Source organism: Chiloscyllium punctatum, chromosome 36 (genome assembly GCF_047496795.1).
Source record: "Chiloscyllium punctatum isolate Juve2018m chromosome 36, sChiPun1.3, whole genome shotgun sequence".
NCBI classification, from domain to species: domain Eukaryota; kingdom Metazoa; phylum Chordata; class Chondrichthyes; order Orectolobiformes; family Hemiscylliidae; genus Chiloscyllium; species Chiloscyllium punctatum.
This window is the reverse complement of record NC_092774.1, coordinates 30,010,294-30,036,579: the sequence shown is the minus strand read 5'-3', so window position 1 is coordinate 30,036,579 and position 26,286 is coordinate 30,010,294. Positions and strand designations below refer to the sequence as shown.

Below are 26,286 nucleotides of genomic sequence, written 5' to 3'. Positions count from 1 at the left end.
ATGGCCTGTTTCCACACTGTAGCTAATCTCATCTGCACTACTTTTGTCTCTAATTAATGGCAGAGTATACTCGTCCGGCCCATTGGTCTAACATCTGCTCTGATGGTCTTGCGGTCTTAGGTTTCTCTAGATCATTTCATTGGCAATGTGCAGTCCCTGGCTCAATGAGCAGCAGTGTCCCCTGAAAGCAAAGCTCATAGGATCGTAGAACTCCTACAATGTGGAAAAACAGGTCCTTCAGCCGAACATATCTGCACTGATCTTCCGAAGACTAACCAACTCAGATCCATTTTCCTACCCTTCATAAATTGCACACAGACCCCCAAGGGTGGAATTATTCCTTAGTTCCTGGTGCCATGAGGCAGCAGTGCTAACCCTGAGCAACCATGGGGTTGGTTTTGTGGGGTGTAGGGGGGGGCAATTGCATTCCAGCAGAAAACAATAACAGCCCAACTATTCTCCCACTGCACCCACTGTCAGAACTGGCAGCAGATTCAGTCCTGGGGGGTGACCGAAGGCAGCGTCACTGGTTGGATCTGATTGCTGGGAGAGCTGGTGCCCCCGCTGGTGCTTCCGCAAGTTGCAGGAAAACATGAACCTCTTGCCACACTCGGGCCAGCTGAAGGGTCTCTCCCCAGTGTGGACACACTGGTGCTTCAGCAGGGTGGAGGAATTGCTGAAGGCCTTCCCGCACTCAGGGCAGCAGAATGGCCTCCCCCTCCCCCACCCGTGTGGACCAGCTGGTGCTTCAGCAGTGTGGAGGAGCGGGTAAAGCACTTCCCACACTCGGGCAGGAGAACGTCTTCTCCCCGGTGTGAACGGACTGGTACCTCAGCATGGCTGAGGAATTGCTGAAGGCCTTCCAGCACTTCGGGCAACTGAACGACATCTCCCCCATGTGGACCCACTAATGGTAGATTCACTTAGATATAACTGCGTGACTTTACATATTAAGATATCCCTTTGAATGTGCCCACATCCCTTTGAAATGTAATCTCGTCCATTTAAACCTCTTTATTTGCAGAAATACCCATTAAAATGTCCACGTCCATTTAAAATGCAGATTGCCCCCTTTAGATATGACGCCGTTCCGTTAGATGTCGGGATATCTGTTTAAATTGAGCCGTGAACTTTCCCAATGTAGACAGGGCTCCTCGGAACGTGGCAGTGTCCCCCCTGCAGCTGCAGAGCGAGACAGGAGAGTTTGTTTTTGTGAATGAGCAGTTGTAGCGCGAGGTGGCTGTTACTTGGTGACGGTGAGGCTCCCCGGCCCCGCCCATCCCCCTGAGCTGACGTCACGCGGGGGTGAAGGCGGTTGGGAGGAGAAGTCGCTCGAGCGGGGAAGGGGCGGCCGTTAGGAAAATGGCGCCGTGCGGCCCGGGGCAGACACCCGTCACTGGGCACCGCCGCCTTCCTGGTGCAGCTGCTGTGTCACGGCCACACCGCCCGGCTGTACAGCAGGTAGGAGCCGGTGACCATTCTGGAGGCGGATGGGGTTAAGGGCCTGTTTGGGAACCCGTCGGCCGCCTGGGTGGTGGAGTTCTACTGGTCGTGGGGCGGCCCCTGTGTTAACTCTGGGGCCACCTGGAAGGTACTGGGCCCGGGAGGTGAAAGGTGAGGCAGGTTGGGGGGGGGGGGACGGAGGGGAAGGAATGTGGGGCCTGTCCTGTCATAGTGACATTTTACACTCACTTTCCATCTGCTTTTACTGGGGCTTGTGCTGTTTACCCCCTCACTGTTTGTTTAATCCTTGTGCTGTTTACCCCTCACTGTTTGTTTAATCCTTGTGCTGTTTGCTCTTTGCTGTTACTTGTGCAATTGCTGAGGGTAGTGTGTAAATACTGTTGAAGGAGATTATGCACCAGCATGTCGATGCTCCTCAGTGATTGAAGGGGCAGGACCTGTTGAGAATGCTTAGTAAAGTATGTGGTGTACTAAGCCTTGTTAACATGGATATAGTTTGTTATTTGTCAAAATATACTTTTTATTATTTAGAGTCATAGAGATGTACAGCACGGAAACAGACCCATTCGGTCCAACCTGTCCATGCCAACCAGATACCCTACATTAATCTCGTCCAATTTGCCAGCACTTTGGTCATATCCCACTAATCCCTTCCTATTCATCTATCCATTCAGATGTGTTTTCAATGCTGTAATTATACTGACCTCCACTACTTCCTCTGGCAGTTCATTCCATACATGCACCACCCTCTGCAAGGAAAAGTTGCCCCTTAGGTACCTTTAATATCTTTCTGCTCTCACCCTAAACCTATGCCCTCTTGTTGTGAACCTCACCCCGACACTGAGGAAAGGACATTAAAAAAGTTGAGCAGCCAGACAAAATGCAAAAGCTATAAAATGTTGAGCCACATGGGGAAAAAGAACTGTGTCTCTACCCTTTATTTTTCCTATTGGCATTTGAACACTTAAAATCTGTCAATAACACCAGCATCACGACATAATGTCTGTTCCATGGTGTGAACAACAGCACGCCTGCTCGCTGGTGTCACCAACACATGGTCCATGCTCCTCGCTGTCGGCAGAAAAGGCGACGTCGCTTATCTCTGTTCCTAAAGGTCTTCCCTTTATTCTTAAAGTTGTGCCCTCTGGTCCTAGTCTCTCCTACCAATGGAAACATCTTCCCAATGTCATTGCACTGTGGGGATGAAGTCCTACCCTATCTGGTCATTTCTGCTGCTGGGTGAGACTAGGCCTCAAGGTTAGAGGGAGTAGCTTTCAGACAGAGATGAGGAGCAACTGCTTTTCCCAGAGGGTCGTGAATCTATGGAATAGTCTAGATTAGAGTGGTTCTGGAAAAGCACAGCAAGTCAGGCAGCATCCGAGGAGCAGGAAAATCGACGTTTCAGGGAAAAGCCCTTCATCAGGAAAGTGTGTGTGTGTGCATGTGAGTTTGTGAAAAAGACTGCGCGTTGGTGAGTGTATTTGCATGTGTGCATGCTTGATAAATTGTGATTGTGATGGAGTATGAACCTGTGAGAGGGTGAGAGTGTTGAGGGCGTGGTGTATGTGTATGTCTGAGAGACCACATGTATGACAGAGGTATGGATAGAAGTGAGGGGTTACATTTTGCTAAAATAAAGACGGGCAAGACTTGAACAGGTAATGGTAGGGCCCTGGGTCGTGTTGTAGAACAGAGACCCGGAGGTGTTCAGGTTCATTGATCTTGAAAGTTACATCACTGGTAGACAGGGGTGAAGAAGGTGTTTCGCACACTTGCCTTCATTGTTCACATGCTGAGTACAGGAGTTGGGACATCATGTTGGAGATGCACACAGAAAGTACTTTACTCAGACGGTGATAGATATCTGGAATGCATTGTCAGGAAAAGTAGAGGCAGGGATGGTAGATTCATTTAAAGTGCATCTGGGCGGAGGAGATGGTGGCGACCCAGCAAGTCTGAGTCTGTAGTGCTCTGTCCAAGACTCAGGCAAAGTGGGCTGCCTGCCTCCACCACACCTGCCAAATCATTTAAAATAGCTTTTATTTAAATACACTAGTTATTTTGCACCAAACTTGAGCAGTTTAGTGCCCTGTTAAAATGACTAAAGGAAAGAATGCCCGCAGCTCGCACCACATAGGAACCCTTCCCCAGCTGCAGTAGAGGTGTCCGCAGCTGCCCCACTATGGTGGCGAGCCTTGTTGCAGTGATTTCTAAGCTTGAAGAGAAGATCGACACCTTCATAGAAGAGCAGGTGGGAGTCGCTCTCGGTTGCGCTGCAGAAGCACGACCAAGATATTGAAAGAATCGAACATCGAGTCGGAGGGGCGGAGCTAATGGCCGCGACCTCCCAGGCTGCTGCAGAATCAGCCGTGGGTCGGGTCTGGACTCTCGAACAGTGAGTCTGGGCCTTGGAAGATCACATCAAATACCTCAAATCGAGGTGGTCGAGAAAATATTCGTTTGCTGGGCCTTCCCAAATGGGAAGAGGAAGGCCAGCTTACAACGTTTCTGGATCAGTGGTTTCCGCAGTTATTAAATCTGGAGGGTGGATCAGGCCAGGTCAGGGTAGAATGGGCCCACCGGCTTGGACCAGCGCCCCCACCCGGTCCTGTTCCGGCTGCAGTGCTTTTAGGAGAAGCAGATGCTCCTGGAAGCTTCCAGAAATCTTGGGAAAGATCCCCAAGCCATGATTTACAAAGGATCCAAGATTATGCTGTTTCAAGACTTTTCCCTGGCTCTGGTCCAAAAGAGGAGGGCGTTTAAGGGATTTAAACATTCAGTACTCCCTGTGCTACCCAGCGACGCTTCGTTTTAGCCATGAAGGGTCCATGTATAACTTCGGATCACCGGAGAAGGCCAAAGAATTTTTGGAGTCTCTTAGATAAATTGTAAGAGTTAACCCGTGTGGTGAATGATGTTGTTCTGCCCTCCCCCTTCTCTGGTTCACCCTTTTTTTTCTCTTTTATTACTTTATTGCTTAATATTATCTCCGGGAAGTAGGGAGGGGGGGCTTATTTGTTCTCCACTCTGCGATTTTCTCCTTTTTTTTGTAAATATATATAGGCCGGGTGGTCTAGTAGATTTAGGTGAGGAGGGGTCTCTGTTTTGTCTTATTTTTTCTCTTAAAACGGGGTTATTTCCCCCTGTTATTTTGTATTACCATAATTAATTATTATCTGCTGAGATTGTAATTTTATAGTTTTATATGTTTATATGTTGTATTAACATCACCAAATATATCTAGGTGTTGATGTGTGGGTGGGGAGGGGGAGGAGGGTAGGGGACTCATTGTTAACTTTAGCTTGGTCGTACACTTGAATTTTCTTCACTTTATTATGGGGTGCCTTGGTCGAGGGTGGGGCACTGGTCGGGAGAGGATATGATTGGTTTTCGGAAAGGAAGTGATTGCCCCGGAAACGGAAAAAATCTCGATTTAAATATGTTATGTTGTTTTATTTAGAAATAGTTTTTTTTATTTTATTGGTGAGTGTAATAAAGAATCTCAATTTTTGTGAATTTTCTATGGTCTAATCTTTTAGATTAGATTACATTACAGTGTGGAAACAGGCCCTTCGGCCCAACAAGTCCACACTGACCCACCGAAGCGCAACCCACCCATACCCCTACATTTACCCCTTGCCTAACACTGGCAATTTAGCATGGCCAATTCACCTGACCTGCACATCTTTGGACTGTGGGAGGAAACCGGAGCACCCGCAGGAAACCCACGCAGACACGGAGAACGTGCAAACTCCACACAGTCAGTCGCCTGAGGCGGGAATTGACCTGGGTCTCTAGCGCTGTGAGGCAACAGTGCTAACCACTGTGCCACCGTACTGCCCAGGTGCATTTTGGATGGTGTTTCTCCTCCCAGGGGGTCTTGGACTTGCCTGGATGATTATGGTGAGTCATTCGCTTAAATAGTGCACCTGGAATGCCAAGGGGAGTAATTCCCCAATCAAAAGGAAGAAAATATTATCAAACCTCAAAAAGGAAAGGGTTCATATACCTCTTCTACAGGAGACCCATTTATTGGATAAAGGAGATTTGAAATTACAACAGGGTGGATTTGATCAGGCCTTCTTTTCTTCCTTCAGCTCAAAATGTAGGGGAGTAGTCATTCTTATTTGGAAGAATCTCCCTTTCAAAATCCTAAGTCAGATAAAAGATGAATCTGGACGATATATACTAATTAAAGCCCTTATAAATGGAGAGGAATATGGGATTTTAAACCAGTATTGTCCCCCGGCGCATCCTTTCAAATTTATAACTGAAGCCTTCTCCAAACTGAGCTCGTCATACAATTATAGGGGGAGACTTTAATTGCATTATGGAGCCGGAAATAGACAGGATACCCAAGAATACTGCAGGTGTATCCCCCAGATTTAGACAATTGGCGAATTTGAATCAAGAATTAGAATTAATAGATGTGTGGAGGTTCCTCCACCCGCAAGGCAGAGATTTCTCTTTTTACTCTAATCCACATAAATGTCACACGAGAATTGACATGCTTTTTATCCTCTCGACTTTTTAAAATTCCATATCGTCCTGTAAAATAGGTGATATGATCATTTCTGATCACGCTGCTGTGTACATGGAAATCAAGGCTAGGAACAATGAGGCATCCCCCTGACATTGGCGTATGGATTCCTTCTTAATGAAGGATAGTAAATTTGCAAAATATTTTTCTCAAGAATTTAAAGCTTTCTTGGAAATTAATTCAGGTACAGCTAGTAACCCGTCAATGATGTGGGAGACTAATGAAGCTTATGCGAGAGTTGTGATCATTTCATACTCGGTGACCCGGAAAAAATTAAAAGGAAAACAACAGCGTCTACTTGAGGCTCGCTTAAAAGCAGCTGAAACAGCATACGCTGACAGACCTTCTATTGCCAAATTACAAAGGATTATGACCCTTAGGACAGCTCTGAATACCGCCTTCACTCAAACGGCAAAGAGGGAAATATTATTTGCAAAACAAAGATTATATGAATTTAGCGATAAATCTGGTAGATGCTTAGCATTTCTTGTAAGGAAAACAAAAGGGCCCCTCAAACTATCACAGCTATCAGGGAAAGTGCTGGTATTCTGATTCACATCACAAAGGGATCAACACAATCTTCAGAAAGTTTTATTCTGATCACAGGATTGTGAAGATAGAGCCAGGAGGATGCAGTCCTTTTTTAAAAGCCTGGCCTTTCCGGACTTAATCCCGGAATAGGTATCGGTCCTGAATGCTCCCCTAACAACCCAGGAAATACTTGGTGCAATCAGGTAACTTCAGAGCGGTAAGGCACCTGGCCCAGAGGGCTTTCAGGTTGAATTTTACAAAGAGTTCACAGGAGTATTAGCTGGCCCACTTATGGACATATACAACTACACAAATAGTCAGGGCTGCCTCCTGCCTTTACTGAAAGAGGTGAATATCTCCCTTATTCTCAAAAAAGGAAAGGATCCAGATGATTGTGCACGATACAGACCAATATCCTTGCTAACTGTAGATTTTTAAATTCTCTCTAAAACATTGGCATTGAGGCTGGAGAGGGTACTGCCATATATCATAAGAGGACCAGACTGGATTTATTAAGGGCCGTGGATCATCTAATAATATTAGAAGGGTCTTGAATGTGAATAAAGTCTGTCATCAGGAAAGAATACCGGGAATAGTAGTCTCATTGGACGCAGAGAAGGCATTCGACAGGGTTGAATGGTCATACCTGTTCTCTACATAGGAAAGGTTTAGCGTTGGAAACGTATTTGCCAAATGGCTCTCAACACTGTATAATGATCCCAAAGTAGTTGTGATCACCAATGGATTAGGTTTGGATAGCTTCAGTGTGGATAGGGGCTGCCGTCAGGGATGTCCTCTCTCACCATTGCTAATCACGCTAACAATTGAGCCACTGGCGGGAAGCGATATGGGCTTACTCTAATATAACGGCCCCGAGGGTTGGTGCAGGTAAACATAAAATTACCCAATACACAGATTATGATCTCCTTTTTCTTAATAATCCTCTGATGTCCATGCCTCTCTTCATCCAAGTTATTAATACATTTAGTTCATTTTCAGGCTACAAAATTAAGTTTTCAAAATCGGAGGCCATGCCGATGGGTGGCCTCACTAATATGTCCCACTTATTGGACGGATCCCACTTCCCCTTTCGGTGGTCTCTGGGGGGTTTCTAACACTTAGGCATTTTTATCACCCCAGTGTTTGGCCAACTGTATAAAGCCAATTTGTACGTCTATTGGAAAGGGTAAGGCAGGACCTTCAACGCTGGGGAGGCCTTCCAATTTCCTGGCTAGGTAGAATAGCCCTAATTAAAATGAATGTCTTGCTCCCTCTTATACCCTATGAGAATGCTTCCGGTGATGCTGCTGAGTATGGCACTGCGCAAACTGTATCATTGGCTGGGTTTTTTCAACTGGAATCCTAGACGGCCCCTCATTAAGTTAAGGAAGCTACAGCTTCCACAGGCAAGGGGAGAGGGCTGGATTTTCCAGACTTTAGGAAGTCTCAGTTAAGTTCCTTGTTCAGCTACATAGCCAATTGGGTCTTGTCTGATCTGCAATCAATCTAGATGGACGTCGAGGCTTCTCAAGTACAGTGCCCTCTTATTAACCTCTTATTTTTAGGTAAGATGAAAATCATCACGAACCACTGTAGAAACCCTACAGTACGAAACACAATTAAAGCTTGGAATATAATGTGGCAAAACGAGGGTAATTCACATAAAACATCCCCCTATACTCCTATAGTGGGGGCATGGGGTTTTCAACCAGAGCTTACAGATGCCATATTCAAATCCTGGAGATCCAGGGGTATCTCCTGTTTCGGGGATCTGTTTGAGGAGGGGTCCTGATGTCTTTTGAATAGCTGCAGCAGAAATTTGGATTACCTAATGGAGACCTCTTTCGATACTTCCAAATTTGAGACGTCATACAGAAGAAGGCTATGCTATTAGATAGTCTCTATAAATCAGATAGAGAACGTAGAGTGTTGTGGCCAATGGGTGTACCCTTGGTCAGCACTCTTTATCATTTATTACATGATGAAATGTCGGAATATATGGACCGTCTGCTTAGAACATGGGATCAGAATTTGGGGCTGGAAATTTCTACAGAACAGTGGAATGACATCTGGGAAAATGCCAAAAAAAATCTCCATTTGTAACAGAACCCAGGCCATTCAGGTAAAGATACTTCATAGGGCCCATATAGTACCAGAACGATTGGCAAACTTTAGGGCAGGAGAATCTGCAATGTGTCCCAAATGTAAAACAGAGGTGGGCATTCTTACACACCGCTTGTGGACGTGCCATAAGATCCTCAAATACTGGACCAAAGTAGTAAACGCCCTGACAGACATCTTGGCAACGTAAATTACAGTAGATCCAGTATCTCCTCTTCTGGGCTTCTCGAGCTTACCTTCTGTGGATGTGCACGGGAGCAAATTATTTTCCATTTTCTCCTTCTGTGCAAGGAAAAATATCTTAGTAAACTGGGTGGCTGAGGGCCTTCCAGGACTTCCAAATTGGCATAGATTAATCATGGAATATATTCTCCTTGACTTCCTTACAAATATGGTGCAACAAAAAACTGAATTATTCTATAACATATAGCAGCCCTTTTTGAATTTCATAGATACAGATATTTTGGCCATTCTATCAAGGACTTTCATCTAGTTGAGGTAACGGTTCAGGCTGGTCCGGGGCCCCTTGGGAGAGGAATCCCGCATGAATACGGGTTTTATTATGACTTGATGTTCACTCATTCCAAGCATGTACTTCACGACTTAATTACTATATTATCCTTTTTTTCTCTTGAATAATGTAATTTATTTGATCATACACTCTGGTTAGTTATGGGTTAGATTAGTAGTTAGTTGAGTTTTGTCTTTTTCTTTGTCAGGTTTTGGCTATTATTTAAGATTTAATTGTATATTAATGTTTGTACTTGTGTTTTTTTTATTTGTAAACTTGTAAAAACATGTTAAATTTTCAATAAAAATATCTTTTTAAAAAAAAAGTGCATCTGGACAGATGCATGAGTAGGTGGAGAGCAGAGGGATATAGATTCAGGAATTGCGCGATAGGTTTAGACAGGGGATTTGGATCGGCTTAGGCTTGAAGGGCTGAAGGGCCTGTTCCTGAGTTGTAAATTTTCTTTGTTCTATGTTGAGGCTGTACAGGATGTTGGTGAATCTTTTTTTTGGAGTACTGGGTACAGTTCTGGTTGCCCTGTAATAGGAGGAATACTATTAGAGATGGTTCGGTAATGATTTACTTGGACATTGCCAGGACTGGAGGGTTTGAGTTATAGGGAGTGGCTGGGACTTTATCACTGGAGTGGAGGAGGTTGAGGAATGACCTTATTGAGATTTGAAAAATCATGAGGGGTGAGGGTAAGGAGAATAGCGAGGAGCATGTGCGGTTATGTAGAGTCGGGGTGGGGAGGTGAAACAAAATTGTGGCTCTACCTTTTTTTCCTCCTATTGGCATTTGGCCAGTTGAATCTGTCAGTTACACCAGCATATCTACAAAGCCTACTGCACGTGCCCCTCAGTGTCAGCAAGCGCTACGCATGTTCGCCGGTGTCTGCAAAAAAACCTGCACATCCTTCTATGTCTGTAAAAATGGTGCATGAATTTCATTTGCCAGCCCAATGAGGAGCACTGGAACACCAGAAGGAGGAGCCTGGTCCTCCTACCATTCAGAACAGCCCTATTGTCTGAATTTGAGACGTCGATTTTCCTGCTCCTCGGATGCTGCCTGACCTGCTGTGCTTTTCTAATCTTGACCCATGAACCTCTGAAGCTGCTGCTGCTCCTCTTTCTCTGAATGAAGACTGAGATTCATCCAAGACTCTAATTTCCTTCCTCTGTCCAACAGCACACTCTTCTCTCACTCCCTTTTCTATTTCTTTTATTTTCATGCTGGGATCCAATTGTTGACTTGCAGCAACTGAAAAAGGGAGTGAATCCAGAAAGAGGACAGACTCTGGAAAAGCTGGTCCCGGTCTGTGCCTCAAACATATGGCAAATGCAGTACCACAGGGTGAAGTTATAGTCTTTACTGTGGGGAGAAAATAGCAGAAATTCGGTGTATTGTTTAAATGGTGGTATATTGGGAAGTGGAGAAAGTGAGGAGTGCAAATGCTGGAGATCAGAGTTGCAATGTGTGGCACCAGAAAAGCTCAGCAGGTCAGGCAGCAGCCAAGCAGCAGGACAGTTGACGTTTCGAGGACGAGCCCTTCATTAGGAATGATGTGTGGACGTACAAAGGGGCCTCAGTGTCCTCCTCCGCCAGTCAGACAGGTGCAGCAAGCAATCAGCAAGGCAAGTGTTATATTAGCAAGAGGAATTGAGTTTAGAAGTGGGGATGTCTCCCTGCAGTTAGGGGGGATCATTGAATATATTCAAGGCTGAGTTCACATGATTTTTGAACAACAAAGAAGTGAATGGTTATTGGGGAAGGCAAGAAAATAGTTTTTAGTACAGAACAGTAACAGACTGACTAAACTCATCCCACCTGCCTGTGTTTGGCCCATATCCATCTGAACCTTATTCATGTACTTATCAAAATGTATTTTAAACGTTGTAACTGTACCTGCATCCTCCACTTCCCCTAGACATTCATTCCACACACAAACCACTCTCTTTTTATTTTAAGAATAAAAGTGCTCCTCATGTCTTTAGAATCATTCTACTCTCACTTTAAACGTTTGCACCCTCATCTTGAAATGACACCTGCCGTTTACCTCACCTATACTCCTCATGATTTTTTAAACCTCTCGAAGGACACCTCTCAACCTCCAATGCTCCAGTGAGAAAAGTCCCAGCCTCTGCACCTAGATGTAGGGAGATCCGTATCCATTTGTGATCTGTTCAATGCTGGTGCAGGCTTGAAAGACCAAATGGCCTACTCCTGCTCCCAATTCTCATGCTTTGTCCTGGACAGCAAGAGACCACAGACATAAGAGCAGAAAGTGGGCTATTCAGCCCATCAGGTCTGCTCTTACCATTCAATCGTAGTTGATCAATTTCTGAGTACCATTCTGCTGCTTTCTCCCTGTCCCCCTCGATACTCAAGAACCTAGCTATCTCAGTCTAAATATCCTCAGTGACCTGGCCTCCGCAGTCTTCTGTGCCAATGAATTCCATAGATTCACCACTCTCTGGCTGAATAGGCTTCTCCTTATCTCCATTCTAAAAAGTCTTCCCTTTACTCTAAAGCTGTGCCCTCGGGTCTTAGTTTCTCCTACTAATGGAAACATCTACCCAACATCTACCCAACATCCACTCTGTCCAGGCTGTTCAGTCTTCTGTATGTTTCAGTTAGATCTCCCCTGAGTATGGGCCTGTTAATCAGCATGAACCAGACCCTTCAGGATGAGGTACAGCAGGGATTAGGTTCAGCAAATTGAAAATGGAGGGAGAGTGTGTGGGATGGAGATCTTCAGCCTCTAAGGAATAAGAGAGGAAAGAAAGTTCACTATAACTTAGAATTGATTGGATGGGCTGATGGGCCAAGGAGGGGCAGAAAGAGTTGAACTTGGAGAAATGTGAGGTGTTGCATTTTGGTCAAGCAATGCAGGCAGGACTTACACAGGACTTACACTGCAGAAGAAAGAGACCTTGGAGTGCAGGTTCATAGTTCCTTGTAAGTGGAGTCGCAGGTAGACAGGATAGTGAAGATGATGTTTGGTATGCTTTTGTCTATTGGTCAGAGCATTGAGTGAAAGAGTTGGGAGGTCATATTGTGGCTGAACAGGACATTGGTTAGGCCACTTTTGGAATATTGTGTGTAATTCTGGTCTCCATCCTATGGAAGGATGTTGTGAAACTTGAAAGGGTTTGGAAAAGGTTTATAAGGCTGGTGTCAGAGTTGGAGGGTTTGAGCGAGAGGGAAAGGCTGAATAGGCTGGGCCTGTTTTCCCTGTAGTGTCGGGGCTGAGGGGTGGCATTATAGAAGTTTATAAGGGGCATGGATAGGTTGAATAGCCAAGGTCTTTTCCTCCAGGTAGGGGAGTCCAAAACTAGAAGGCAGAGGTTTGAGCTGAGAGGGCAAAGATTTAAAAGGGACCTGAGGGACCACATTTTCTCAGAGGGTGCTGCATGTATGGAACAAGCTGACAGGAAGTGGTGGAGGCTGATACAATGACAACATTTAAGAGGCATCTGGATGGGTACATGAATAGGAAGGGTTTTGAGGAATATGGGCCACATGCTGGCAAATGGAATAGATTGATTTTGGATATATGGTTGGCATCGACGAGGTGGGTGGAAGGATCTGTTTGTGTGGTGTGTGACTCTTACTGTATTCGGTGAATGCAGAAGTGTGGTTGTGAAGACTGGACTTTCAGAGCAGCTTTCAAAGATGTTTTGCCCTTACTGGGACCGGAACAAGTTACAATGAAATCTTTTGTTTGTGAGACAGCAAGCAACTAAGTGAGTACATCTGGGATTTTGGGGGAAAGTGGGAATTCGTTTCACTTTAAGGATGAAGCCCTACCTTCTCCAGTCATTTCTGCTGGTGGCTGAGACTAGGCCTTGAGCTTTGGGGGAGTAGGTTTAGGACAGAGATGAGGAGGAGGAAGTGAGGGCTGCTGCTTTTCCCAGAGAGTAGTTTATCTGCGGAATTCTCTGCCCAAGGAAGCAGGCTCCAAAATGCACCGGTTCTAACTCTTCGACTTGATGTACCCGTGACTGTAAACTTTGAAGTGCTTTGGTTAACTGATGTAAATATTTCCCACTCGTCCAACAATACAGTGACAGCTGTTTCAGTCATTGGGATGGTTTTGATTCATCTACTCTTATTAGACAATATTCATGACAATGTACACGAGGTAATTCTATATAAGCAAGTTGTAGACAATTTAAAAAGGCTGACCAGGCAAGGAGGTGGTTAACAAACCCAGGGCATCCCTCTTAGAGTATGCATCTTGTTTGTTTATAAATTAAACACACTTCAGATCTTTTCCTAGCTGCTTTCCAAAAATCTGGGTGCCACCAGGTTTGTGAGTGTTAACAATAATGTACATAATCAACTGAAATAGGCAGCAGCAAAGAATGAACACAAACCAGTCCAGTAGGGGTCACCCACATTTTGGTTTGAGTATTGAGGGATTACCCTTTTTGAGGCCCCTGTGATATCTGTACCATACCCAGGCTAATGTGCATTGAAACCAGATTGAAGTGTTAACTTTTCTGCAAACTTCTACCTGTGTGTGTGTGTCTCTCTGTAACATTTTCCAACTTGCTTCATATCTCAGTTTGTCAGCTTTTGTTTATTCCTTCCTTCCTTCCAAGGCTAGCGAAGCACACACTTTCCAGAACAGTCCAAATTAGGGAGTTGAGCCTCACAAATCCTGGCTATGACACATAGCTGCTTAACCAACTGTGCAAACTCTCAATATCTGTCAGCCGTTTCATTTGCAAATCGAACACTGTTTTCAAAGCAAGTTGTTTGTGTCTCTGCATGAGTCCACAACCCAGGGGAAATCCAACGGAGTCTTTAATAGTTGCCCAATGTGTCCTGTATGCTAAATTAATTCAAGTCTGGATGTCCTAAAGCGAGCAATTATACTTATTGCAGATTTCTACTACCCAATTAAGACTAATGTCGGGCACTCGAATGGATTGGTGGCATTTTATATAATTATTCCCGACAGTGTGGGAACGGGCCCTTCAGCCCAAAAAGTCCACACCAACGCTCCGAAGAGCAACCCACCCAGACCCATTCCCCTACATTCACCCCTGACTAATGCACCTACTACGGGGCAATTTAGCATGGCCAATTCACCTAACCTGCACATCTTTGAACTGTCGGAGGAAACCCGTTCAGACACGGGGAGAATGTGCAAACACCACACAGACAATTGCTCGAAGCGGGAATTGAACGCAAATCACTCAGTTACATTTTCCAAAGAAGCCTGTTGTTCTACAACCTAGAGTTGTGTGATTTTAAATCCAGGTTAAAGTGGATTGGCTATGCTAAATTACCCATAGTGCCCAGGGATGTGCAGGTTAGGGTGGAACGGTCATGCTAAATTACCCATAGTGCCCAAGGATGTGCAGGTTAGGGTGGATTGGTCATGCTAAATTACCCATAGTGCCCAAGGATGTGCAGGTTAGGGTGGATTGGTCATGCTAAATTACCCATAGTGCCCAAGGATGTGCAGGTTAGGGTGGATTGGTCATGCTAAATTACCCATAGTGCCCAAGGATGTGCAGGTTAGGGTGGATTGGTCATGCTAAATTACCCATAGTGCCCAATGATGTGCAGGTTAGGGTGGATTGGCCATGCTAAATTCGGCATCAGGTGTATTACTCAGGGTTAAATGTATAGCAATGGGTGTGGGTGGGTGACCCGTGAGAGGGTCGGTGAGTCCGAGTGGCCTGCTTCCACACTGGAGATTCTCTGAAGAGAGGGGGCTTTGGAAAGTGTGTTCTCCGCCCCTTCAGCCGCAGCGCATGCGCAGCGCGTGGGCTTGCTGTCGGTCTTCCCCTCCCCCCTTGCCGTCACTTTTCCTTGCCCCGCCCCTGGTTCCTTTATTGACGTCACAACGCGGAAGTCGACCTGTCAAAGTGAATCTCCCTCCATCTGGACAACTCTTCATCCTGGGAGGGAGGCAGAGATGGAAGGAGGCGAAATTGTTCACTTGTAGCAACTGGAGTGAATCCAGGGAGGGAGCAGACTCCGCAAACTCCGGTATGTGTCTTAATTATCCGGGTGAGGAGGAACTGAAGAATCGATGTTGGGAAGGCGAGGGGTAGATAGTTTTCTGTTTTGATCTTTAAAATGAACCCGATTCCCACCACTAACTGCAACAGGTGTAAGTACAGCACATGCAATTTTCCTCATTGCAGCTTCAAGCCGGTTTTGCGTCCTGTTCTTCCTACGCCTTTGCTCCAGCACAGTCAGCTTCCTTCCCTCATTCCCATCTCCCCGCCCTGATGTTCCAAGCTGACCCTCAAAAGATCTGTTTGTCTCTCCATTCTTTTTTGTGGGTTTTGAAAACTTTCCCAATCCTCTAATTATAAGAGTTGGGAAGTTATGTTGTAGCTGCACCAGACATTGGTTAGGCCACTTTTGGAATGTTGTGTGCAGTTCTGGTCTCTCTGCTGGAGGAAGGATGTTGTGAAACGTGAAAGGGTTCAGAAAAGATTGACAAGGATGTTGTCAGGGTTTGAGCTGAATAGGCTGGGGCTGTTTTCTCTCGAGCGCCAGAGGCTGAGGGGTGACCCTACAAACTTTTATAAAATCAGGAGGGGCATGATAAGGTAAATAGACAAGGTCTTTTCCCTGGATGGGTCATAGTTTTAGTGTGAGGGTGCGTGCAAAGAATGAGCTGCCAGAGAAAGTGGTGATGGCTGGTACAATTACAACATTTAAAAGGCATCAGGATGACATTGACTGCATTGGCGCCACCTCGTGCTCCCACGAGTAAGTTGAGCAATTCATCAACTTCACGAACACATTCCACCCTGACCTTAAATTTACCTGGATCATCTCTGACACCTTCCTCCCCTTCCTGGACCTCTCCATCTCCATTAATGACGACTGACTTGACACCGACATTTTTTTACAAACCCACCGACTCCCACAGCTACCTGGATTACACCTCTTCCCACTCTACCTCCTGCAAAAATGCCATCCCGTATTCCCAATTCCTCTGCCGTATCTGCTCCCAGAAGGACTATTTCCACCACAGAACACACCAGATGGCCTCGTTCTTAGAGACCACAATTTCCCTTCCCACATGGTTAAAGATGCCCTCCAACGTATCTCGTCCACATCCCGCACATCTGCCCTCAGACCCCACACCTCTAACCGTAATAAGGACAGAACGCCCCTGGTGCTCACCTTCCACCCTACCAACCTTCGCATAAACCAAATCATCTGCCGACATTTCCGCCAAAAAGACCCCACCACCAGGGATATATTTTCCTCCCCATCCCTTTTCCACCTTCCGCAAAGACCGTTCCCTCCGTGACTACCTGGTCAGGTCCACACCTCCCTACAACCCACCCTCCCATCCTGGCACCTTCCCCTGCCACTGCAGGAATTGAAAAACCTGCACCCTCACCTTCATCCAAGTCCCTAAAGGAGCCTTCCACATCCATCAAAGTTTTACCTGCATATCCACCAATATCATTTATTGTATCCGTTGGTCCCGATGCAGTCTCCTCTACATTGGGGAGACTGGATGCCTCCTAGCAGAGTGCTTTTGGGGACATCTCTGGGACACCTGCACCCATCAACTACACCGCCCTGTGGCCCAATATTTCAACTCCCCCCTCCCACCCCCGACACCTCCCACCCCTGGATGCTTGGAGGAAGAACGGCTCATCTTCTGCCTCAGAACACTTCAACCCCAGGGCATCAATGTGGACTTCAACAGTCTCCTCATTTCCCTTTCCTCCACCTCACCCCAGTTCCAAACACTCTGCTGCCATTTTCACTATTTTCACTTTGCTGTACCTCATCCTGAATGGTCTGGTTCATGCTGATTAACAGGCTCACACTCAAGTGACATCCAATTGGACACAGTGGACATTGGAAAGATGTTTCCATTGGTAGGAGGGAATAGGACCTGAGGACACAGCCTAAGGGTAAATGGAAAGCCTTTTAGAACAGAGATAAGGAGAAAGTACTTCAGCCAGAGAGCGGTGAATCTATGGAATTTAATGCCGCAGAAGGCTGCAGAGGCCAGGTCACTGAGGATATTTAAGACTGAGACAGATAGGTCCTTGAGTATCAAGGGGATCGAGGGCTACGGGAAGAAAGTGGGAGAATGGGGTTGAGAAACTTATCAGACACTATTGAATGGTATGAATAGACCTGATGGGCTGAATGGCATAATTTCTGCTCCTCTGTCTTCAGTCACTTGCTGTCCTGGACACAGAGTGAGAAAATTGGGAGCAGGGGTAGGCTATTTGGTCTTTTGAGCCTGCACCAGCATTGAACACATCATAACAGGATATGAATCTGCCTACATTTAGGTGGAGAGACTGGGACTTTTTCACTTGACCATGGGAGGTTGAGAGGGTGACCTTATTGAGGTTGATAAAGGATATGGATGACGTTAATGGTGGGTGTCATTTCCCTCGGTGGCGGTTTCAAGATTAGGGTGCGAACTTTGAAGGTGAGAGGAGAAAGATTCAAAAGAGACATGAGGGACTCTATTTTTCTTTTACACAGAGTGGTTTGCGTGTGGAATGAATGTCTAGAGGAAGTCGTGGATGCAGGTACAGTTACAGGACAGGCTATAAGGGGTGAATAGATTATTTCGGGTGTTGTGAAATTGGTTCCGACTACGTAGTAATAGAGTCACGGAGTTGCAGAGCACAGAACCAAACCCTTCAGTCCAGGCTGTTCAGATATCCGAACTTAATCTAATGACCCATTCGCCAGTATTTGATCCACATCCTTCAAAATCCTCCTTAATCATGTCCCCATCCAGATGCCTTTTAAATGTTGTAATTGTACCAGCCTCCACCACTTCCTCCAGCAGCCCATTCCATATACACACCACCCTCTGTGTGAATGGGTTGTCTCTTCAGTCTGAAATATATCTTTTCCCGATCACCCAAAACCGATGCCCTCTAGGTTGGACCTAGATGTCGGTAGATTCATATCCAGTTATAATTCGTTGAATGCTGGTGCAGGCTTGAACAAACAGATGGCCTACTCCTGCTTCCAATTCTTGCCCCCTCTGTCCAGGATGGCAGGAGAACATAATTCATCGGAGCAGAAATTGGCCATTCAAGGTCAGCTCTGCCATTCGATCATGGCTGATAGGTTTCTCAACCACATTCTCCCACTTTGTCTCCACAACCCTCCATCATCTTGATGCTCAAGAATGTCTCTATCTCAGTCTTAAATATCCTCAGTGACCTGGCCTCCACAGCCTTCTGTGGCAGTGAATTCCATAGATTCACCGCTTTCTGGCTGAAGAAGTTTCTCCTTACCTCAATTCTAAAAGGTCTTCCCTTTACTCTGAGGCTGTGCACACTAGTCCTAGTCTCTCCAGTCAATGGAGACACCTTCCCAACTTCCACTCTTTCCAGGCCATTCAGTATTCATTACGTTTCAGTTAGGACACTCCTGCTTGTGGGCCTATTAACCAGCGTCAACTGCATCCTTCAGGATGAGTTACAGCAGGGATTAGGTTCAGCAAACTGAGAATGGAGGGAGAGTGTGTGGGATAGAGATTTTCAACTTCTAAGGAATAAGCAAGGAAAGAGAGTTCACTATAAATTAGAACTGATCAGGTGGGCTGATTGGCCAAAGTGTGGTAGATGGAGTTTAAATCCGAGAAGTGTGTGGTTTGCATTTTGGTTAAGCAATCCAGGCAGGACTGACATGGTAAAGGGGGATATTGCAGAACAAAGAGACCTTAGAGTGCAGGTTCATAGTTCCTTGAAAGCGGAGTCACCGGTAGACAGGATAGTGAAGAAGGCATTTGGTATGCTTTCCTTTATTGGTCAGTGCATTGAATATAGGAGTTGGGAGGTCATGTTGTGGCTGTGTAGGACATTGGTTAGTCTACGTTTGGAAAGCTGTATTCATTTCTGGTCTCCCTTTTTATAGGAAAGACATTGTGAAACTTTGAAAGGGGTCGGAAAAGATTTACAAGTCTGCTGTTTGAGTGACAGGGAAAGGCTCAAATGGCTGGGGATATTTTCCCAAGAGCATTGGAGGCTGAGGGGTGACCTTATAGACGTTCATAAGGGGCATGGATAGGGTGAATATCCAAGGTCTTTTCCCCAAGGTAGGAGAGTCCAAAACTAGAAGGCATACGTTTGAGATGAGTCGGAATTTTTAAAGGCATCTGAATGGGTACATGAATAGGAAGGGTTTAGAGAGATGTGGGCCACATGCAGGCAAATTGGACTAGATTAATTTAGGATATCTGTTTGGCCAGACGAGTTGGACCAAAGGGTCTGTTTCCGTGCTGTATGACTCTAATCTCCTTCGGTGAAAGCAGAAGTGTGATTATGAAGGCTGGAGTTTCAGAGCAGCTTTCAAAGATGTTTTGCCCTTAATGGGAGCAGAAGAAGTAACAATGAAATCCTGCATTTGTGAGACAGCAACTGAGTGAGTGAGTACATCCGGGATTTTGGTGGAAAGTGGGAATTCATTGCACTGTGGAGATGAAGCTCTACCTATTGAGTCATTTCTGCTGGTGAATGAAACCAGGCCTCAAGATTAGGAGGAGTAGATTCAGGACAGAGATGAAGAAGAACTGTTTTTCCTGGAGAATAGTGAATCTGTGGAGTTCTCTGCCCAAGGAATCAGTAGAGGCAGCTTCATTAAGTATATTCAAGACACAGTTGGAGGTGGTTTTTGCATGGTAGGGGAATTAAGGGTAGTTGGGACAATGCAGGGAGGAGGAGCTGAGACAATGGATAGATCAGCCATGATCTTAATGAATGGTGGAGCAGGCTAGATGGGCCAAATGGCCTACTCCTGCTTCTATTACTATGAAACTACAAACCTGCATCTCCCATGGCTAACCCACCTAACTTCGACTTTCTGGGCAATTTAGCATGAACAATCCAAACCAAGGCCAGTGAGCAACGTAGTGATGTGGGAAATGAACTTCAGAGAATGATAGAAAGGGACAAGGAGAGTAAATATGCCAGCAATCAAAAATTGAAACCAGAAATGGTATCTGAATGTGTGCTGCATTGTGACAAAAGTAAATGAGTTGACTGCACACATTGAAGAGAATAATTATGATCTGAGACTCCTTACAGAGACATGGCTTCAGGATGACAAGGATTGGATCCTGAATATCGAGGGTTTGGTCAAATGGGAAGTGAGGTAAAGGTATAAGGTTGGTGCTGCTAATCAAAGCACTGATCACAGGGTAGTCTGGTGTCAGCTCGGATTTCAGGTCCTGATTTCTCTGTCCTCTGTTGATCTCCCTGTTCCTACAGAGTAACATGTCGGTCTGTTGTCAGCTCTGCTGGATTTCTGCTGAAGCTTTGCCCCCCCCCCCCAACTTTTTTTTTGTCACATTCTGGAACAATAAAGCATTCAGCCAATCAAGCCCCAACCCACATATCCCAGCCTGTCAACCATCCAGACACACAGTGTAATCATAGCAGGGAATCACACAAGAAAAATGAATCCAAATTTGAAACAAATAGGTGCTCTTGTTTAATGTTTGTTCATTCGGAAGTAAACCAGAAATGGGGGTCTCCTAGGATTCTGAGACTGTCATACTTGAGGAATTCTCTCTCTCTTTCATCTATCTATGAGAACCCAGCTATGATTTACAACAATATTTACACCAACAGAAATAGACAAAGATGTACAGGATGGAAATAGACATTTTCTCTCTCATGCGCGCACACACACAAGTCCACGGGAGTGAATGTATATTTGCAGAGCTGAGCTGAAATGTCACTTTTTGTTATCAAAATTTAAGTTATATGGAGAAGGTGCCTTCCAGGGATTTCTGGGATTTGCATATTAATGAAACCTGCAACCCATTTGTAAAGATGAAAGGCTTAACAATCCAGGTTTGTTCAATGTATCATTTCAGTGGCAGGACACTGTCATCTTTTTCTATAAATTCTATGTATTATGATCTTATTCTCCACAATCACCTGATGAAGGAACAGCGCTCCAAAAGCTAGTGCTTCTAAATAAACCTGTTGGACTATAATTTGGTGTTATGATTTTTAACTTTGTCCAGGTTAGGGGGGATTGCCTATGCTCAATTATCCATAGTGCCCAGGGATTAGATTACTTACAGTGTGGAAACAGGCCCTTCGGCCCAACAAGTCCACACCGCCCCGCCGAAGCGTAACCCACCCATACCCCTACATCTATATCTACCCCTTACCTAACACTACGGGCAATTTAGCATGGCCAATTCACCTGACTTGCACATCTTTGGACTGTGGGAGGAAACCGGAGCACCCGGAGGAAACCCACGCAGAAACGGGGAGAACGTGCAAACTCCACACAGTCAGTCGCCTGAGGCGGGATATGAACCCGGGTCTCCGGCGCTGTGAGGCAGCAGTGCTAACCACTTTGCCACCGTGCCGCCCACATGTGCAGGTTAGGTGTGATAGTCAGTGAGTAGAGCAAGAGGTGTAGGGGAATGGGTGTGGGTGGGTTACCCTTCGAGGGTTGGTTTGGACTCGTTGGGCTGAGTGGCCTGCTTCCACGCTGTGGGGATTCTGTGAAGGAAAGGGATTCCTGCAACTGTGCACCTCACCTCGCCCCGCCCCTTTTGTTTCGCCCCTTCTCCCTCCCCCTCCCCCACCCTCGACGCATTGATGGCGTCACAACGCGGAAGTGGTCCTGTCAGTTTGAGTGAAACTCCCTCTCTTTGGGCAACTCTTTGTCCTGGGAGGGGAGGGGGGAAATCTATTCACTTGTGGCAGTTGGAGTGAATCCAGGGAGGGAGCAGGCTTGGCAACCTCAGGTATGTGTCTTAATTACCCGGGTGAGGAGGGACGGAAGGATAGCGTGGGGCTGTTTTCCCCATCACACCAGAGCCTGAGAGGTGACATTATAGACTTTTATAAAATCATGAGGAGCATGGATAGGGTAAATAGACAAGATCTTTCCCTTGGGATGGGGAGTCCCGAACTGTAAGGTCATAGGTTCAGGGTGACGGCAGTGGGGAGATGTAAAAGAGACCTCAGGGGCAACTTTTTCATGAAGAGGGTGATGCGTATATGGAATGAGCTGCCAGAGGAAGTGGTGGGGGCTGGTACAATTCCTACAGTTAAAAGGCATCTGGATGGGCGGATGAATACAAAGGGTTCAGCTGGAGAGGGGCCAAGTGGTGGCAAATCATAGAGATGTACAGCACGGAAACAGACCCTTCGATCTAACTCGTCCTTGCCGACCAGATAGCCAACCCAATTTAGTCCCAGCACCCAGCCCATATAGGGGCTAAGTGATAACAAATGTGACTAGATTAATTTAGGAAATCTGGTCAGCTCGGACAGGTTGGGCCCAAGGGTCTGTGTCTGTGCTGTGTGACTCTAATCGTCTTCAGTGAAAGCAGAAGTGTGGCTGTGATAACTGGACTTTCAGAGGATGTTTTGCCCTGACTGGGAGCAGAAGAGTTTGAAGTGTATCGGTATTAATGCCTTGACGTTTCATTTTGCTTCCAACTTTCTTGGGTCGTTAACCATTTTGTGTCTGGTTCTTCCTCAAGAAGCTGCATTGCAGGTTCACCCTAAATTGACACTTTTTTTTGCTTCCCAAAAGCAGACCTGCTCACTCTTAGCAATATCCCAGTGTTGTGAAAGATATTAACTTTCAGGTGGAATTATCCAAAATTCAGAGCGATGTCAGTCTTGATGTTTTTTGCTCATCTGCCCCTGTAAGATCCTGAATCAGCACCTTCAGGAGAATTATTTAGATTGGAGTGAGAACAGAGGGGGAGAGAGAGTGGGATGGTGCTTTCAATTTTGTGGAGAAACAAGAATATTCCACAGAAGGTAGAATTGCTTGTTCTGAATTCTACCCTGCACTGACAGTGATGACTTTTGCAATCTCTTTTTAAACAGTGTATTTGAAGATTTGAAGATAGAAGTTTCAAAATCAACGCATGAAGTTCTTATGCCCGAAACGTTGACTCTCCTGCTATTCGGATGCTGCCTGACCTGTTGGCCATTTCCAGTACCACACATTTCAACACTGATCCTCCAGCGTCTGCAGTCCTCACATTGACGTCAATGACTCAATCCATCGGGACCAGAAAGAATTTTCAACTATGAGTCTGTGAGAAGGAGCAAAGCGTTTTGGTTCCTGTTTGAGTACGTTTTCAGCATCAGTGGGACTGGATGAGAGACCCTACCATTGTAGCGCATTGAGTGTGGGGCATGTAGCAGCAGGAATTGACAGCAGGGAGGGGCTGGAAACGTATTTGTGTGCAGCTGAAGCTTCGGCCATGGAGAAACCTGAGGAATCCCGCCCCGTGGAGAAACGGTGCAAGTGCAGTGATGGCGGGAATGGCTTCCATTTCCCGTCTGCCCTGCAGATTCATCAGCACATCCACACAGGGGACAGGCCATTCTCCTGCCCTGAGTGCGGGAAGGGCTTTGCCCAGACCTCCGCCCTGCTGAGGCACCAGCGGACCCACACCGGGGAGAGGCCATTCCCCTGCCCAGAGTGCGGGAAGGCCTTCAGTAATTGTTCCGACCTGCTGAGGCACCAGCGGTCCCACTCGGGGGAAAGGCCCTTCAGCTGCCCCAACTGCGGAAAGAGATTTACCCAGGCCTCCCACCTGCTGAGGCACCTGCGGGCCCACGCAGGGGAGAGGCCGTTCTCCTGCCCTGAGTGTGGGAAGAGATTTACCCAGGCCTCCAACCTGCTGACCCACCGGCGGTCCCACACAGGGGAGAGACCCTTCAGCTGCCCCGAGTGTGGGAAGGCCTTCAGTAATTCCCCCAACCTGCTGAGGCACCAGCAGGTCCACACGGGGGAGAGGCCCTTCAGCTGCCCAGATTGTGGGAAGGCTTTCAGCGATTCCTCTTCCCTACTGACCCACCAGCGGACCCACAGTGGGGAGAGGCCCTTCAGCTGCCCCGAGTGCGGGAAGGCCTTCAACAATTCCTCTTCTCTGCTGACCCACCAGCGGATCCACACTGGGGAGAGGCACTTCAGCTGCCCCGAATGTGGGAAGGCCTTTAGCAATTCCCCCAACCTGCTGAGGCACCGGCGGGTCCACACAGGGGAGAGGCCTTTCAGCTGTCCCGAGTGCAGGAAGGCCTTCAGCAATTCCTCAAACCTACTGAAGCACCAGCGGATTCACACGGGGGAGAGGCCCTTCAGCTGCCCCGAGTGCAGGAAGGCCTTCAGTAATTCCTCCGCCCTGCTGACCCACTGGCGGGTCCACACGGGGGAGAGGCCGTTCAGCTGCCCCGAATGCGGGAAGGACTTCACCCGCTCCTCCCACCTCCAGAGGCACCAGCGCATTCACCTACCATCGCAGGGTGTTTGAAGGAGCAACGGCTGAGTGTCATTATCGACTGGACTATTGACCCAGTTCCAGGTGCTCCCGGGTTTGAATCCCACTGCAGCAGATGGCGCTATACAGGGTACAGGTTGAAATTGCTGAGTGAGGCAACACTTCCTCCGGGTTAAGGCTGTACCAAGGACCCAATTAGAAAGGGACATCTCAGTGCTGATCAATAGTAAAGAAAGTGGTGGGGCGAAATGTGTGCGCTTTGATTTTGAGCTGTTCAACAAGCAACTTTATCTCTGCCTTTTTGCTGAGGAGATCTGAAGTTGTAACAAAGTTGGGTCGCAATAAAGGTTACCTGAACTTACTGCCGCGCTCAGACTCTCATTGAAAGCTTTGAGCGCCAAGGGGTTTTTGTTTTAAAGCTGCTCATTTCTTTCAGTCTCCTGCACTAAGCTTCCAATGTCGCATATCAGATGGAGTCGTGAATGAGCAGCCAGTATCGTGAGAAATTGTCAATTTTTCAGGAGTGCAGAGAGTGTCATTTCATCGGCATTGTAAGATTTCTTGGCAGCATCAGGAGGTGTGGGCTGTGTTCGCAAGAAATTATGTGGAGGAGCCAATGTTGGACTGGGCTGGATAAAGTTAAAAATCACACAACACCAGTTTTTAGTCCAACAGGTTTATTTGGAAAGCACTAGCTTTCGGAGCACTGCTCCTTCAGCAGGTAACTGTGGAGCAGAATCATAAGACACAGATTTTATAGCAAAAGATCACAGTGTCATGCAACTGATAGGATATATTGAACAAACCAAGATTGCTGTTAAGTCTTTCACCTTTTAGACTGAGTTGCAGGTTTCAGTTCATTAATCTGTAAATCCCAGAACTACTATTAATTCACGTTCTCGAGATGACTTAAGGTTTTTTATTTTAAAAAGTGACATCTCAGCCCAGACAATGCATTAAAAGTGTGAGGTTCAAGTCTGACAGTATCCCAATCTTGAATCAGACTGGTTCTAGTTCCAAAGTAGGAATTTATAAAATATTACATGGATTGACTGCCTGCAGGTTGTGCACTTTTTGAGCAAAGTAGAATGTATCTGCAAACATAATTCTGCCAATATAAGTTTGCCCAAAAAGTGATGTGTGAATGCATGCATGTAAGTGTGTGTGTGCATGCTTGGTAAAGTGAGAGTGTGATGGAGTATAAGCCTGTGAGAGTGTTGGGGATGTGTATATGTGGGTGTCTGAGAGAAAGCGTGTGTATGAGTGAGCTATTAAAAGTGAGGGCTTGCATTGTGCTAAAACAAGGAAGGGCAGGACGTGTACGGTTAATGGTAGGGCCCTGTGTCGTGCTGTAAAAGAGAGACATGATGGGGTTCAGGTACATAGTTCTTTGAAAGTTGCATCGCTGCTAGACAGGGTGGTCAAGAAGGCATTTAGCATACTTGTCTTCATTGTTCACACCATTGAGTAGAGGGATTGGGACATCCGGCGGGTCGGTGTGGACTTGTTGGGCCGAAGGGCCTGTTTCCACACTGTAAGTAATCTAATAAAATCTAATCATGTTGAGGTTGTACAGGATGTTGGTGAAGCCACTTGTAGAGTACCGAGTATGGTTCTGGTGATCCTGTAAGAGGAAGAATTCTATTAGAGAGGGTTTGGTAAAGATTTACCAGGATGTTGCCAGGACTGGAGGGTTTGAGTTATAAGAAGATTTTGGGACTTCATTCACTGGAGCACAGGAGGTTGAGGGGTGACGTTATTGAGATTGATAAAATCATGAGGCGTGGAGGTAAGGTGAACACCAAAGGGCTCTTCCTTAGCGTAGGGGAGCTCAAGACTAGGGAGCATATTTCTTTAAAGTGAGAGGAG

The 26,286-nt window shown here is 46.4% G+C and overlaps 2 protein-coding genes across 7 annotated transcripts in view; one reads left to right on the top strand and one right to left on the bottom strand.

The window, feature by feature from the left end:
* LOC140460942 (uncharacterized) overlaps window positions 1-26,286 on the bottom strand; it is a 128,111-nt gene that overhangs the window by 65,237 nt on the left and 36,588 nt on the right. The window lies entirely within an intron of this gene.
* Window positions 1,287-24,778, top strand: LOC140460937 (uncharacterized). Of its 6 annotated transcripts, none has more exons than XM_072555676.1 (2): window positions 1,287-1,461; window positions 23,015-24,778. In XM_072555676.1, the coding sequence occupies exon 2, from the start codon at window positions 23,398-23,400 to the stop codon at window positions 24,448-24,450; it is 1,053 nt and encodes a 350-aa protein (XP_072411777.1). In that variant the 5' UTR covers window positions 1,287-1,461; window positions 23,015-23,397; the 3' UTR covers window positions 24,451-24,778. The 6 variants fall into 6 exon arrangements, with proteins under 6 accessions (XP_072411777.1, XP_072411775.1, XP_072411776.1 ...); XM_072555674.1 differs by having other exon boundaries at window positions 1,287-1,614; XM_072555675.1 differs by lacking the exon at window positions 1,287-1,461 and adding an exon at window positions 1,570-1,591.

Coding starts and splice junctions, on each gene's coding strand:
- LOC140460937 (XM_072555676.1), top strand. CDS start 23,398: ATGGAGAAACCTGAGGAATCCCGCCCCGTGGAGAAACGGTGCAAGTGC.